The sequence below is a fragment of the Argiope bruennichi genome, chromosome 5, assembly GCF_947563725.1.
Source record: "Argiope bruennichi chromosome 5, qqArgBrue1.1, whole genome shotgun sequence".
NCBI lineage: Eukaryota > Metazoa > Arthropoda > Arachnida > Araneae > Araneidae > Argiope > Argiope bruennichi.
Window position 1 is genome coordinate 75744788 of NC_079155.1, and position 17142 is coordinate 75761929.

A 17142-nucleotide genomic window follows, 5' to 3' on the forward strand; every position below is an offset into this window, starting at 1 on the left:
GAGTCACTTCAGAGGTCAGATACTTGATCTTAGAGTTGAGATTTGACAGAAAATTCACCCATATATGTGATCAATTTTTGATAGAAACGGCTTTCCGACCTGTAATCCTCCAGCTCTTTAAGAGAGATCTAATTAAGAGATAAAAGGTGTATGGTATTAAAAGTTTGAATTTGCCGAATTTTTAATCAATGATAGATTTTTAATAGAATTTCAATTAACCTAGAAATTAATCAAGCTATATATATATATATATAAAATTAAAATTTTCCATATTCTTAAAATAAATACTTTCCTAATCATATAAAGAAGCATTTCTGACTTGAAAACTATCTAGATTATCTTAACTGTGCCACCTGAAGTTACAATCTCAAATGAGGCATAAACGAGTAAAATAAATGCTTGCAAAAAAATTTAGAGAAAATTCCCTTTAGAAGCTACATCAGCCTCATATGTTTTCTCGCTATCTTCTTTTTCTTAGTTTTTGTCTTGTTGTCCTAAGTGTACTACTTTTTGGTCATACATTTGGCAAAGCAATTTTATATCTAAAAATTGAACATTAATCATAAAAAAGGTAAATTTGTCATTTAAAAGAATTTATCACCTGTTCATTTTGCATGAATATATATGATATTAGATATACATCATTATGTCACCATTTTAGTTAAAAATTTTTTTATGAAAGCCATTTTTTTAAAATTAAATATTTCTACCGATAATATACTTTAATAAAATCCTGAAATTGATTTGCACTTGTACTTATAAAGAATAATATATTATGTTTTGAAGAACAATATATATGCTTTAGATTTTTATTATGTTGGAATGCCTTATACATATGAATGTCTTCTCAGTGCAGCATATTTAATCGGTATTTACATGATATATTATAAAAGGGATGGGTGCTTGCATTTATGGAGCTTTTTTTTTTTAGTAAATATTTATATATGCGTGGGCAAAAATTAAAGATTTTTGAGCCACCATCAATAATTATTGATTAATTTTCAGAATGATGGCAATATTTTACCTATAGCATTACTCATTATAAACTAAAAGGTTTGGCAATATAGTGGTATCAGATACCGTCTTCTACCAATGTCGTTATAAAAAACATTTCTTAAATTTCTGAATATTCTAAAAAAAAAACCCATCTGTATTGATCCATTTGATAAAGATATAAAACAACATGCAAATGGCACTTGCGGTTAACGAGTCATGAGACTATGTGTTGTTTACATTAAAAAAATTGGAATGTCAGATCAAAAATTCTCTATAGCTGTATTTTAAATTTTAAATAAATAGGAAGTACGTCTTTTAGATGGATTAGTTAGAATAATTCAGTATTCTGCATGTATAATTCAAACATCTTTATTTCTTTACTATTTTACAACCTTATTTTTGGACAATTGTACAGTTTGGAAATTCGTCTTATGTCATCATAACTGAGTCCTGGTTTATCCGTTACATCCTGCAGCTTGCGACCATCTTTAGCTGTCATCGTCTTTAAACCGTCGTAGTGGCTTTTGCTGAAGACAGTTTCTCCGTACAACATGATTGATTCATAATCAAAAGGTGTCAATAGCTGATTCTGCTTAGGGCGAAGCTTCACAAATTGACTTTCCATACCTATAAAGGAAAAAAAGTTAAGTTTCTAAACATGCACAAACAATATAGCTATACTAATAATGGACCTCTTCCTGCATGGACATAGAATGATCTTTTTTTGATGAATGGCAGTCAGCTTTCATAGTGTTTGACATAGTCCCGTACTTGTGTGTTTAGTAAGCAGCTTGATTTGCAGAATGTTATAAATTTGTAAAACTTTTAACTCACGGTTCCATTGAAGTAAGTTATTACTATGCAAGTATACAATTTCAAAATATTCTTTTGCAGTCATTTAGAAACTGAAATTGAGAAATATTTATAACTGCAGCCTGCATTCATTTTTCTATGATAGTATGGATACTTTGCATTAGATTAAATGACGCTATTCTTTACGCTTTGTATTATTCCCACCTAGGGTACCTCAGATATGAGGGCGAGAAACTTCCGGTACAATGGATCGTTCTCGTCATTCGGATGGGTACAGAAATGGTGTGGGGTCTACTACCTCCTATCGATGACGAGAAATACTTCCAATGGAAGTAGTGCCAGTGATGACCTTAGAACTGAACCACAAGTTCCCTCCAATGCTGTCTCTGGAGGGAACTTGAATTCTGGTCAATCAGATTTATCCGTGTGTCTCAGGGAGGGTCGGTTTAGTTTAGTTTAGTTATATTAACATCCTGTTTAAAGCAACATTAGGACTATTTTTGGTACGGAACTCGTAATTTTGAAATGCGGTCAGATGACGAGGACGACATCTGAGCTGGCACCCCCCTCTCCACACCACGCCACATCAACGGAGGGACGTTTGGCCCTGACGGATTTATCGTGCAACATGCCCTTTTACAAGGTGGTTCTTCGGTGGAATGGGGTCTCGAACTTGAAACCCTACGGCTCACAAGCCGAGACCGTATCACCAGACCACCACGGCCCCAAGGAGGGTCGGAGTAGTCAATGCGTGATTACGCCTTGTATTATGTTTAATAGTTATTTATTACATTTTATCGACCCCTGGCAATTGCCGTTAAATAATTACTAATTTAATATTATGCGCTATATTTTTACGAATTTGTAATATTGCTTCACTGCGCAACTAGTTTTTTGATAAGGAAGATAATTTTAATAGATAGCTCTAACAGATGCTGAATAGAAGCTAGATCAATGACTCCTGGCCGTGGCGACAAACATGATCACACAATAGCATCAAAAATGAAGGACCCAGAATATTCGAGAATCTTAGCGATCGTTCTATTAAGACTCGGATATCCACGCTTATTCCAGAACATTCTGTGCTTTTTCATAGGAGCTATAAAAATTGAGTCTGTTGTCGGTCCAGCAATCGAGTCAAGAGAGAATAGCTGAAATAATTTTTTTCTTTTGAATTTTTATCTCCACCAAATTTTAGTTGAGTTGTTTTAAAACAATTTGCTGCTTGCGTTCAAAGAAACCATTATAGTAATTCAGTTTAAAATCTTGCTAACTATTTTATATAGGGCATTAAAAAGTTATTTTAAGTACACACATGCATAGATTGTTTGTGGGCTGGAAATACATAGAGATACAATCAGAGAATTACTACGTAAAACTTGATAAAATATCACGTGTCTCCAAAATATTGCGAGTGTAAATGTATTGATAATAATAAAGTGACTCATTTGCATTTTTTAGCATGTCCATACGTATCCATAACTCGTTCATTTAAATTGTGTATATATCGTTAAATTATAAATCGTTCATTTAAATTGTGTAATTTAAATAAAATTTTTATATAAGATGCCGTAACGTTTTATAATAATATTTTATCTAATCTTTCTTCCAGGTTACTGATTAAATTCAAATATAGTCACATACTGTATAAATATTGATCATTTCCTGTATTTTTCGAGAAAATAGTTTTGTTTAAACTTTCAATACTTTCACCAATTTTCACATTACTTTTGTATTTCTTGATCATGTTTATCAAAGAAGTGAGACTTTAGTGATTTTTGAAAGTATAACATTTTAGAAAGACATTTTCTACCATACCTTTCTGTATGTTCTCATAATGAATGTCGAGGTAATCGTCTCTGTCCGATCGAGAGTGCTCGTGGTAGAACCCCACCGCGTGTCCGAGCTCGTGGACGATGATTCCGAATTTGAAGCAACCCGGCCCCAGGGACAGAGGCTGATCGTTCAGTGTTTTACCGACATGTGAATAGCAGCTATGGAATAGAACGACAGTGCGCTTTAATGAAGGATAAGTTTATAAACAAAAACAACTATATGCATAACTCGTGATATTTGCATTCTGTTGTATTCATTTTACCTCATTCATTTTACCTTAAAGATTTTTTTTTCATTATCTGCTTGAAGTTATTGGCATAAGAGTTAGGGCACTGACATCATATAAAACATATTCCATTCTTATTAGAAATAAGTGGTTTTGAGAAGGAAAAAAATCCCTCAATCTCTTGTACTTGATTACGAACCTCTGACTATCTGTTTGACATTAGATACTTGAAATGGCATAACTTCCATTTTATATACCGCTTTTTTGTAATAGTAGGTTAGTGTGCCATACATCATGGATGGAAAACTAATTAATTTTCATAATACATGGAGATAAGTCTTGGTATTGACTTATTCTCGAGAGGCATGCCTCGAAAAATAAAATAATGAATTCAAGAGATAAGCCTTTCATAAAATTGCCATACTTTTAATGATTCGATATTTCAACGTTTTATCTTCGATATCAAATTTATAATTAGCCGTTCCAATATTCCTAGAGCTAGAATTTATGATCATACAATAAGTAGTATAGCAGTGAATAAAGGCCAAAATGTTATTGAGATGAAGTCATATCACTACCCGAAGGCACACGTATAATAAATACTTAATGACCGGACCTAATAGCATCACCGGCCACTGTACAACCCTTCCCTAAGGAAGTACGTCCCGTCATCGATGGGAGGAGCTAAACCCCCACCTTTTCGTGTACATTCCAGGGTGGCGAGAATCAACCACCAAACCGGAAGCTTCTCATCCTCATTTCGAGGTGTCCCCCGGGGCCAGTTGTTGAGGTAAATGCATTCTGATTCAAAAATCGTTTCTATACTTTTGAATTCAAATTTAGATTTCCCAAGTTATCTGAAAAATAATTTTCCCAACTTTACAATGATTTAGAAACGATCAAATGCTTTTAAAACCAAATTTTGAAAATTCTGTCAGGGCCATAGTAAATTTTAGTCTACATTATTCGAAACATTTCACTCAATATTTATAGCAATTTAGCAAAATGACAATAGACGTTTATTCTTTATTCTTCATAATATAATCTAATTGCATTACATTATATTATGCTATGATATGCTGTGCTACGTACGTTATATTATGTTTACAGCTGCCTTAGAAAATCAGCTGGTTCACTCGTATTATTGATTATAAAGATTTAGTAATATCAATAAAATTTAAAACGCACTAGTTTTTTAAAAAAGTTGTTCTTATATTTTGTCTTAATTGTGTGGAATCAAAGCTATTCTTAGATGTAATTATAACTGAAATTTCTGTGCATAATAAACTGAAATTTTACAGTATTTAAATGATAATCATGAACAATAAGAAGACGTTTATAAATCTATATATTTATACAAGAAAACACTAATATGGCGAAAAACTATTTAAATGATTTTTTTTTTAAATTTAATGTTTCATTATGTATCCCGTTGTGTCTATGGTAATGGGAAAGATTAGTTTAAGATATGTAATTTGGAATTGGATTAAAATTATGAATAAAATCTCAAGAAAAGTCACACAGAATTAAGTTTAAAAACAATAGAAATCCAACATTTTTCATTCTTAAATGCATAAAAATATGTTTAATGCATAAAATGAGTTTAAAAATTTTAAAATTATAAAGAGATGAATATTTAACTTAAACTAATTCGTTAAAAACTTAGATTTCTTGGGAGAAATCTTTTCCTGACCTTGAAGAACGAAATCTTCCCATTTTCATAATGGATAGCAAATAGTACCAGTTCTCTCAAGTAATCTTGAATATGAACGACGTAAAAAGGAAGCGGGGGAGGGGGGATTCGCTCTTTCCACATCAAAGAATAAACAACTTTTCGTAGTTTGTAGCGATTAGCGTTATTCGTTGATTGAACATATTGAATTGCCAACAATACATAATGCTTCCAATTTTTAAAAAAATCAACAAAATGTTTTTCAAAATTTAATTTGATATTATTAAAAAAAAATAAAATTTTGCAATTTAAAATGATTTAAAAATTATTTTTGCACGATATTTCTTTCGGAGGTTATTTTTTTGGTCAAAAAAGGTCAAAAATACTTCAATTTGAATTAATTCTTAAGTAATTTAAATCTGAAGAAAAGGACTCCGAAAAGTATATTTCCACCCTCTAAAGTATGTATATGCTAAATAATTCTAGGTTCTACGGAATATTCTGTTAACTACGTTTAGAGGCAGACAAACTAATATTTATTGAAGATGTTATAGTATGCATGTTTAGCTCTGCAATGAATGAATAAATCTGCATATAAAAGAAGTAGTTTTTATTTCTTTTATCAGCAGATAGCAGAAACAAAAGGAATTGATTCTTGAACATTCAATATGATTTATATCAAAATTTTACATGAATTTAGTCTGTCATTTAAAACAAGCTTACCCTCTTCCTGGAAAGATACGGACATACTGTATATCTTTTTCCTCTTTCGGAACAAAGTGGATGCAAGTTTTGTCGGCATAGTGCTTCATGGCTTCCAAGATCTGAGGTTCTTGAGGTTCTAAAAAAAACATGTTCCATATTATTAGCGAAAAATTTAATCTTTAAAAGACTTTTCAAATAGTTAAAAGCTTTCTTACCTGTTTTTGAAGAAAAAAATTGAAATGAAATAAAAATCTCTAAAATATGCTCGAACATAATTTAAGATTCCACATCACGTTTTAAATTAAACATTGAATCATTCTTTATTACATTTTAAATTAAATTCTTGTGACTAGAATACCCATACGAGTTGTCATTCTAAACATTATTATTGTTTTCTTAATTTATATTAAATAATAAGAAAAAAGTTTAAAAGAAATATTTTTTTAAAAAAGTTTGTAAAATATTACCAGTGGGTGTTGTACAGTGTCGGTGAAATTTTGTTTTATCAAATAATAAAAGAGACAAAAATAAATATTTATATTTTATGTTGATAAATGTACCATTGAAAAAAATAGCAACATCTAAATTTTTAATCTATCTACCGATCTTTCATTTATATTTAGTAAAATAAGAATATTTCATACTTATATTTTTGCACATAAAATAAAAATTCCACTTTTCTGCGATTAAAACTGCCTGATATACTAAATATTAATTTAAATTCAAAGTGACACCATAAATTATATAACGCATTGAATTAAATTATTTTTGAATATTGTAAACTATTTTAATAGCCAAAAAAAATTAGTTTCGCCGATCAATACAAGCCATTAATTGGCTTAAATTAATGAAATTCCTTGCTTCATAATTCGTTCAATTGCAATCGCAGAATGATGGAAATTTTTTTCTTAAAAAATTATAGTCTGCCAAGAATATTTTAATTAACTAAGAAGCTGTATAAAAATGTACATTTCGTGATTTTTCAGCTTCACATTTATTGGTTCAAACAACATTAAATTTAATTCTTTATATCAGTTCTAACAGTATTTTTCTACTCGAAGTATATGCCTATCTGAAATGGTTTAGGAATTAGCTATTAAATACTTTGTATGATTAAATTAGCTACAATTAAATACCCTACATGATTAAATTAATTAGGCACCCTGTATAGTTAAATTAGATACAATTAGATAATCGTATTTAATAAATAAGCATCACATAAAAAATTACAATATCTTGTACAGTCAAAGCAAAAAAAAAAAAAAAAAAAAAAAAAAAATCATTGTACAGTCAAAGCAAAAAAAAAAAAAAAAAAAAAAAAAAAGGCAAATGGCGTACCATTTAACATTTAACAATTCATCGTGTTATGACGTCACAGCTTTCTAATCATCAGCTAGAAGCGCAGAAAGTTCACAAATGAAATTCATATACAGCAAACGGCTTGTGTCATGTGAGCATAAAATGATTGTTGAACTGCTGTTATTAATGTTGAATGAATGTTGAACTGTTAATAGAAATAATTTCGTAATACTTCTCAATAAAAGAATGAAAGGAAATTTCCAGTCATTGGTTTTGCTTATGGATGTAATATTTTTTACTTACTTAGTTTTGGATCAATAGTGTAAGGGATGCGACCGTTGGGCCATACTCTATGCTTTTCAACCACGGCATTTCTGTCCTAATGAAGAAAAATATCTCAACATTATTACATAGGAACAACATTTTATTTTTGTGTTTTACCTCTTATATCACAAAATATTATTACGAATATGTAATATTGTTCCCTAGCACAGTAAATCTCTTGGTAAGGAAAACAGTTTTACAAATAGCTGTAATGGAGGCTGAATGAATACCGAATCAATGTCGCCAGGCCTTGGTGACAAATTTGGTGACTATTTGGCAACAAAATCAGATAAATTCCAGAAGCTATAAGACTATTGGCTATAACTCCATTTGGGTTATTTCGTTTGTTCTTGAAGTTTCTGTTTCCTGTCATGGAAACTATAAAACGCCGAGAGACAAAGCTAGAAGATAGTCAGTCACTAGTGAGTAGGCAAATGAGCTGGGCTCAAATCAGCGAGTTCATTCTGCATACGTTCTGCCCATGAAATATGGTTTAGTAAATTTGTAGAACTTGGTAATGTAAATTACACTTCTTAAAGAAAACATCTTTTAATATTTTTTGTCTCTCCCCCCCCCCCTTTTTTTTGTTTTTTCGTTATTATAGTTGGCATCTCCATTATTTTCAGTCAAGTAATTCCCTTCCTTTCAATTTTATAATTCCATTGCTGTCAGTTTGTCAGGAATAATTACACACTGTATATGAGAATCAAAATTAACAATATCAACAAATGCAGCATGAGAATAAAATTATCACTTACGTCAGGAGGTATACCCAAGATATCCCCTTCAAATAGGTCGGGATTATGCATGGCTTCATCGCCACTTTCTAGAAAACAAAATATTTATATAAGTTGTTAAAGATTTTACTATTAACTAAAGGTAAAAACAAGAATTGTTCAATAAAGAATGGTCATAATTTATAATTTTTTAAATGATTGAAAAAGTTTTGAAAAATGAATATAAAATTACATGGGAGCTAGATAAGCGAAAAATAAACAATGCAAATTTCACGGTTATGACGTCTCTGCAGTCGTATTGGCAAGCCATCAAGTAAGTATTATTTCACTTTCCAAAAAGGAATTTAACAAGTGACAAATAATATTCTCCATTGGAATTTTGCTTCCATCTTCAAAAGATCGTCAATTGATGCTATATCATGCTAGAAGAAGCTTATAAGCACGGCTAAAAGATGTTACAGGGAGTTTTTATTTTCCTTTATAGTATAGCTGAGAGGGAGGACAGTCGATTTCAAAAAGTGAACCCGGCTAGTGAGTATAGAAAGCAAGCATCAGCACCATTGCTATAATAGTGACAGAATAGCTTCGAATCACTTAAGAAACCCATCAAAGAAATTTAATGAATACCTCTCACACATTGCTCACAGAAAAGCTGCACATTATATGTGCTGGGTTCCGAAACTGTTCATCATTATTCTTTAAAAATCAAGGTCACATGCATCATCATGTCCCCATCCTCCATAGAACTCTGATTTAGCATGTGTGATTCCTTTTTTTTCCTAGAGGAATTTGAAAAATACCTCCGGGATAAACGTTTTTTGTCATGAAGGCAAGGGTAAAAATTGCAGATGTGACTTTGAAGGACCGGTAAAAAAATGGCTTCGTGCATGTATTCGAAGACTGTAAAAAAGCACCAACGAATACATAATATGTATAATAATATGCAATAGAAAGTATTTTTAAAAATTTCTTAAAAATTTAGGGAATAAATGCAGTAATTCTTTTTTATTAATTTATCATCGTTCTTTATAGAACAGCTTACGCAATATACATTTCAAAGATTTTAAATTTATAACAGCATGCTAAATATTAATTTAAGTTCAAAGTGACACCATAAATTATATAACGCATTGAACATATTGTTTTCATGGTGGTAAAGTTTAAAATACAATAAAACTAAAGCCAGCAAACAAAGAGATTTTTTTAAAAATGTGCTTTTATTGCTTATCTTCCTAAGGCAAAATTTTGAAATCAATTCTAACGAGAGTTCAGAATGTCTGAAATATTATTATGATTTTTCAAACCAGTCGAATTTACTTTTATATACTTTTATTTAACTCGATTTATTTCGTGTTTCTTGAGGTGGCATTTTATAACCAGATTTTGCATTGTCTTCTTGGTATGCGAGAATTTTCAAATTTTCTACACTTGTGTATTCTTGATGGTAATACACTTTTTGATGTTTAAAGAACTTGGTGTGTGGGCTTCTCAAAAATTGTAAATTTAGGTCAAATGTTGGGCCCATTCGATCTAAGGGAAGAAGGTCAAAATGCATTACTCAATTCTCCTTACTATAGCAGAAAACTTTACAAAACACGCTATGCTGTATGTGCATTGAAGAAATCCTTATGGAAACCATTCTCGGTATTCGTTTTTGTAACATTTTAGTTGTAACATAGGCATTAAGCGCAGAATTAAATTTCAGTGTTGCACAATTTTAGTCGGGAGAAAGACTTCAAATTATTATTAAGATGTGAAATTTTATGTCTTTTCAGCTGTCTACATCTTTCATAAATTTTGATTAATTTTATAATTATTATTTTTAAATTTTTGAATATAGTGTTTATAAATCAGTAACTGAAGTATAATGCGTTATATTGTGTTTTGCATCTACAAATATAATTTCAAGCCAATTGATTGAAAAATTTTCAAAAAATTTCAGATCTCAAAAACTAAAATGACAGTATCTGATTTCCCAATTAAATAATGTTGTAGAAAGTTTTAAGTACTTATTCACTATTTGCTAGGCCATATTAAGCTCTCTAGTGGCAATCACTGTAAATCTTAGTGTCTTCTTTCCTTTTCCTCAACTTCCGAAATTAGATTTTTTTTATTGATTTTAATTAAGTTTAAGCAGCAAATTTTATCGAACTGAAACAGCGAAACATTCAACTGCAAGACAGTTTTTAAAAAATTAGCACAGTTTAAATATTATTTAATTATAAAATTAAATATTATTTAATTATAAAATTAAATATTATTTAATTATAAAATTAAATATTTTTAATTATAAAAGAAGATGTCTTATTTTTTAGAGTTATAAAGCCACATAATGTAAAAACTTACAAAAGAAATGTTGTAGTGTTCCAAAATTTTAACGAGATTTTGATTTGAACATTGCCTTTTAAAATTTAACGAAATTACAAAATTAAATTACTCTGAAAATACATTAAAAAAAGTGGCCTCATTCACTCTAAAGCTTCGGAATCCTTAAGCAACTGCCTACTTTGTCTATTTAGTAATCTGGTTTTATCTACTCAATCATTAATATTGGTTTTTAAAAGTAATTTTTGCTTATTTCCGTGTAATGAATGTTGAGATTGAAGTCTATTATTTGGATTAAACACAGTAGTTATATTTTTTCAATTACATTATTCTATATTATCATTGTAAGAATTCTCAAAGTCTCGAAATTTCAAACGTCACTATAGGAAGGGTAATTCATAGAAATAGACTTAAAAGCATATATATCTGGAAAATGATGAGTATCAATAACAGCAAAAATGTACAAATTTCACATAAAAAGTATATCAAATTAAATAATAAAGATATAAAGTTTAAAGCAATTTTTTTATTAGTGCATTAAGTGCTTGAAAGGGATTTTTCAATAAAAAAAACTAGATGTAATTTTGCAGAAATAGTAAAAGCGTAATATCTCAATAAATTGTGATTAGGGATTGAAATATCGGTATTTTGAGCCATTTATACAATTTTGTAATACCAGTATTCACAAGTTTAAATACCGTTTTTTCGGTATTTACAAGAAATTTTTAAAATTGTCATCACTATATGTCCAGGGATCGCCAACATAGTAAAATAGCATACGTTTTTGTTTTGATGTCTCCCTAACGGACGAAATTAATTAGACGTGAATACAAAGTTACATCGTACAATTAAGAGAAGTGATAAAATACTGTTTGACAACGGATTGTAAAACCCTCCGCGCTTTTGCGCATGTGTTAGGATGGGTTTAATTCTACAAAATAGGGGTAAGAGGAAAGATGAAAGGAGAAGATATTTACATTTAACAATGAAGACTCGCGATTTTATGAGACGTAAACATTACAATAAAAAGTAATACAGAAGGAAAAGGGTACTCATGCTCAGTAAAATATTTCAGAGCAATTTTTATTTAATATAAGGAACATAACATTAAATTATGAAGAATAAATAAAAAAAAATTATGTTCTTAAAATTTGATAACTACTTTTTAAAAAAATAATAATGATCTTTTTTGTATTAAAATGTTTCTTTTTTATATGTTATCAAATTTTTTCAAGAATATTTTAATTTCCCGTTTTCTGCTTCTTGGTTACAATATTTAATGATATTATGTAAAATTTTCTTCGTACCATTCTTGAAAGCTTTTTTATTACTTTTGGCTACACATATCAATACGAAATTTTGAGTTCAAATAAAATGCTGTCAAAAATAACACAACACTCACATACACGTGAATAAAAATTGAACTAAAAAGTAAAGAACATAAAAAACAGTTGATAATACTGATTTTGGTTTGGTTTCATTATTTATATGATGAAAAGAATATGGTGGCACAATGTAAAAAAAAATGTTCAAGAGTTATTAAAGTGGACGGAGGAAGTACAAGCGGACTCCATACACATTTAAAAACAAAACACCATACAAATTTGTTAAAGAGAAAAGAATCTACTTGCGATGAAGATACAAATTTAAGCACAGTTTCTAAGCCGAAACCATCAGGGATTTTAGATTATTTTGAAAAAAAAATAATTTGGATGAAATTATAAGTAAAATGACAGCATTAGATGGTTTGCCATTTCGAGTGTTTTGCACTTCTACAGAATTAAGAAAATTACTATTCACCAGAGGTTTTAAAAATCTACCAACATCGATTAACACTATAAGAAGAACTGTTATAAACTACAGTAGCGGTGTTCGCAATTCTTTGAAACACGAGCTAATACAATTAAAAGTAAATGGTGAAAAATTTAGTCTTACAGTTGATGAATGGACAAGTGTAAGAAATAGACGCTATTTAAGTATAAATATTCATTCAGTACACATCTCGGGAAGTATGCCTGCCGAAAAATATGTGGAAGTGCTTAAATCTAAATTAGCGAAACATGGATTATCCATGAAAGAAGATATTGTATCCATAACGACTGATGGAGCAACAGTTATGAAAAAAGTTGGAAAGTTGACTGGTGCAAATCAGCAATTGTGCTATCGAATGGCTCATGGATTTCAATTAGGAGTAATAGATATATTGTCCAAAAAAATAAAGAGCAGAAAAATCCAAATACCGTGGATATAGAAACTTCGAATTCCTACTTTGAAGAGAGTGAGAATAATATTGACAATGAAGATAATGACAGTGTAATTTGGAAGAAGATATTGCTAATGAAAATGAAATATTAACTCATCAAGAATTGATTCCTATAATTTATAAAGTTCGAAAAATTGTTATTAACGTTCCCCTACAAAAAATGCCATATTACAAAAATATATACTAACTGAAAATAAAACAGAATATATTTTAATAATGTCTAAAACACATTGGAACAGTTTATCCCTAATGATGGAACGATTTTTGAAACTGAGAAATCCAATCGAAAAAGCAATAATAGACTTAAACCTGCGAATTAATTTTTCAGATAGTGAATTCGACGTAATATCCAGAACTGTATCAGCTCTACTTCCAATAAAACTGGCTCTTGGGGCATTATGTAGGAGAGATTCTAATTTATTAATAGCTAATGCAACAATAAATTTCATGTTGCAGTTATTGAAAGAACAGCACACATCACTATCTGAAGAATTATATATTACATTGAAAAATCGCAAAGAAGAAAGGTATACCGAAATAGAAAAGACCTTACGGTAATTACATAATTATAATCATTTTAAAAATGAAAATTAAAAAGAAGAAATGAGACTAGCCAATTCAAATCTTATCAAGTTTATAGTAAATTTTCTTAAAAATTTTTATAAATATTTCTATTTCTATCTGTCCACATTCAGAAGAATTTGGTACAGTTATCGAAGATTATGATGACACTAATGTCGTAGTGAAACGGAATTATCTCTTGAACAAAAATTAGAATTAGTGATAAATAAAAAAAATTTCAACGAACCAAAATACAATACAGAAATCAACTATATCCAAAACCATCCGACGAGAAATCGATTTATTTGAAGATGAGGGATTTAGAGGTAAATACTTAGAAAAAGTATATCGTGCATTGCCAACAGGACCGCCAACTAGCGTAGATCCCGAAAGAGCATTTTCGACAGCTGGTCATTTTTGCACAAAATTACGTTCCAGGCTTAATGACAGTACAATTGATGCATTATGTTTTTTTTAAGATCACATTTCAAAAATTTGTAATACAGTACAGACTGAATAGTGATATTTACACTTTTTTGTGATTTGAATAAATAAGATGTTCCTTTACTTTTTTGCGATTCTTTATATATTGTTATAATTTATAAGTTGCAAATTATTTTTTGTGATATTTACACTCTCTAATAAAACTGGAAAAAAAAAGAAACACCAGTGTTTTCTTTCTTTTTCTAAAATTTCTACTACCGGTTTTAAAACCGGTATCCCGGTATTAAGATCTAAAAAATACCGAATACTGGTATTGAACTTTTGGTCCGATATTGCAATCACAATTTGTGATTTTAATCATATTCAAAATATAATTTTATTTCTATTTATTGTTCAGAAAATTAATTTTTAAGACATTCATTAAAATTTAAATTCAAATTACTAATTTACATTTTTAAGACTTTTGCTTTGATCTTAATATTTTTATTTAGAATAATTCTGCTTTTTAGTAGATTACTATAATTATATTTTTGAGGATTACTTTCATTATTTTCTGAATATTTTTTTTCTTTTTATGGATTTAGGCGTTTTTAGTCTTACTACTTTAGTCTTTTACCTTTCTTCTTTATATATATTTCATTTGATTATTATAATTATTGTCTTGCAATCAATTGTTTTACTATCAGCTGAGGCGTTATTTATGGAGTCAAAATTTAATTAAATTAAGCAACTAATTAATAATTATGAGCTATCAAAATATACAAATAAGACTTTTATCTGTGTTCACAACAATGCAGAATTTCAAACTTTGGTACATCAAGAAGAGAGTGAAAATTTGATAACAAAACTGCATAAGAAGGCAAGTTAAAAAAACTGATAACTTTTAAAAGGAAAACAGCTTTACCTATGCTTTTTGCGAAGCATGTAGAACACACCACCCCCAAAACAAAAAGCACTTTTTTCCAAGCCATCTTACAGCACTAATGGGTCACCAAATCCAAGATCCGAATTATAAATCAAGTTAAAAATTAAATGATAAATTAAAGAAATTTTTATCTTATGTTAGTTATTATCTTTACACAAGAAAATTCATCGGTGAAATGCTAACAGATGTCGATAAAAAAACCAAATGTGTGAATTTTCTCACCACGAGAGATTTGTTCGTCAACAAGATACACTCAGATTAAATTGAGATAAAATTAATCGAAAATTAAGTTTTAATTTTTAAATAAGATTTGAGATTTTATGATAATTGCGCAAAAGACATTTACATAGTGACAGAAACAACAACAAGAAAATTTAGTTAGATTTTCAAAGAGTTGTTTAAGCATGAAAACTGTACTTTATTGTATTAAATCCTTTTTACTAATATTTAGCTTTCATGGGGTGTTGACAGTTTGAGAAAAATTTTGATTTCTGAAATGACATTTTCGAATGTATTTTAATGTAGTAAAACAGCCTATTATTTAATCATTTTTATAAGTTATTTTAAATGCAGTTAGTATGCTGAAAAAAATTATAAAAATGTTATCAAATTCATATTTTTTTCTATACTTCTTTTCTACTTGCTTCAATGGCTTTGTAATGGAAGCGATTTTTAAATTTCGAACCAGAAGGCTTTACATTCAAAACTCTAATTTTACCGAAGTTCTGCAGTTTATAACGCCTGCCTCATGTTAAATCTGACAACGAGAGTATCTTCCTTCTAGTGTGACATGGAAGACTGGAGAGAAATTTGCCGGATCAAGCATCATCCACGTCATCTGTATCAAATTCTAAATAAAGGGATTTATTCTAAATGAGATATTATTAAACTCAAAATAATCCTGAAGTTAGGAATTTTAGATATGGAATTCCTATTAATATGAATATCGATATCTTCCAAAATTGTGGAAATCTTTTGGAAAAATGAGCATTTTTGGGATTCGATTACACACATCAGTAATTTTATAAAAAGAAATACCATAGAGTTGCATAGCATTTAAAAGTAACTTCACCAAAAATTTAATAAAATAATTTTATAATGGATATTTGTATTGAAACAGTGGTTATTACGAAGGAAAGCAAAGCAATGACAACGAATGAAAGATGAATTAATGACATATACAAGAATTCTTACTTATGGCGCTGTGTAAATTCTAATATCAATTACGCCTTGCTATGCCATTCTAATGCTTTTAATTCCTCAGCTATAATTTTGAGATATTATGGATTACTGCTTCACTTAATTGGGTTTCATTGCTGAGTTGTTTCGGTGTGAAGGTTCTTTTGACTTCTCCCAAGGTTTTCGAATATGTTATGGTCTGGGCTTCTCACAGGCCATTCCATTAGTGAAGCATGATTGCTTTGAAACCGGTTTTTACATACATTGGCAACATGAAATGGAGATAAATCCTGTTGAAATATAAATACTTCATTATTTGGAAAAAGATTAAATGTGAAAGGCAGCAGTTTTGAAAAGAATATACCATTTTTGTATTTTCGGGCATTTATTTTCCCATTTATTACAAAATTCCTGCCTACATCTTTTCTTTTCATACATTCTCAGATCATAGCATTAACTGTTTATTGAATAGTAGGTGTAATGGAGATAGAATGAAAATCTTTTTCTGTTCTTACGTAGTTATCAGATAGTGTGGTTTTGATTGAATCACTCCAAATAATAAAGTCCCATTGTTTTGCTGTCCAGTTTGCAAAGATTTTTGCACAGTTTAATCTTTTCAAGCTTTTTATTTCGGTTTTAAAAATAGCTTTTTTTCGGGGAGAACTTACTTTTAGATTAGATTTCTGCAATTTGAGTGGAATTATATTGTCATGCACTATTTCACTTCGTACACTCTTATATGATTTTCATCTATCACATAAACACAGTTATTCTATCATCACTTGACCATTTAATTATTCTATGATCGCTTTCCCTGTCTTCATCAATTTGCTTTCT

General features: G+C 29.5%; 1 protein-coding gene across 1 annotated transcript; it reads right to left on the reverse strand.

The window, feature by feature from the left end:
* Window positions 1-1349: 1349 nt before the first annotated feature.
* On the reverse strand, window positions 1350-15265 carry LOC129969196 (astacin-like metalloprotease toxin 5). The gene is made up of 6 exons (XM_056083639.1): window positions 15106-15265; window positions 8630-8697; window positions 7851-7926; window positions 6267-6384; window positions 3628-3803; window positions 1350-1623 (listed from the first exon to the last, which is right to left on the reverse strand). The coding sequence occupies exons 1-6, from the start codon at window positions 15170-15172 to the stop codon at window positions 1382-1384; spliced, it is 747 nt and encodes a 248-aa protein (XP_055939614.1). The 5' UTR covers window positions 15173-15265; the 3' UTR covers window positions 1350-1381.
* Between the last annotated feature and the right edge of the window lie 1877 nt (window positions 15266-17142).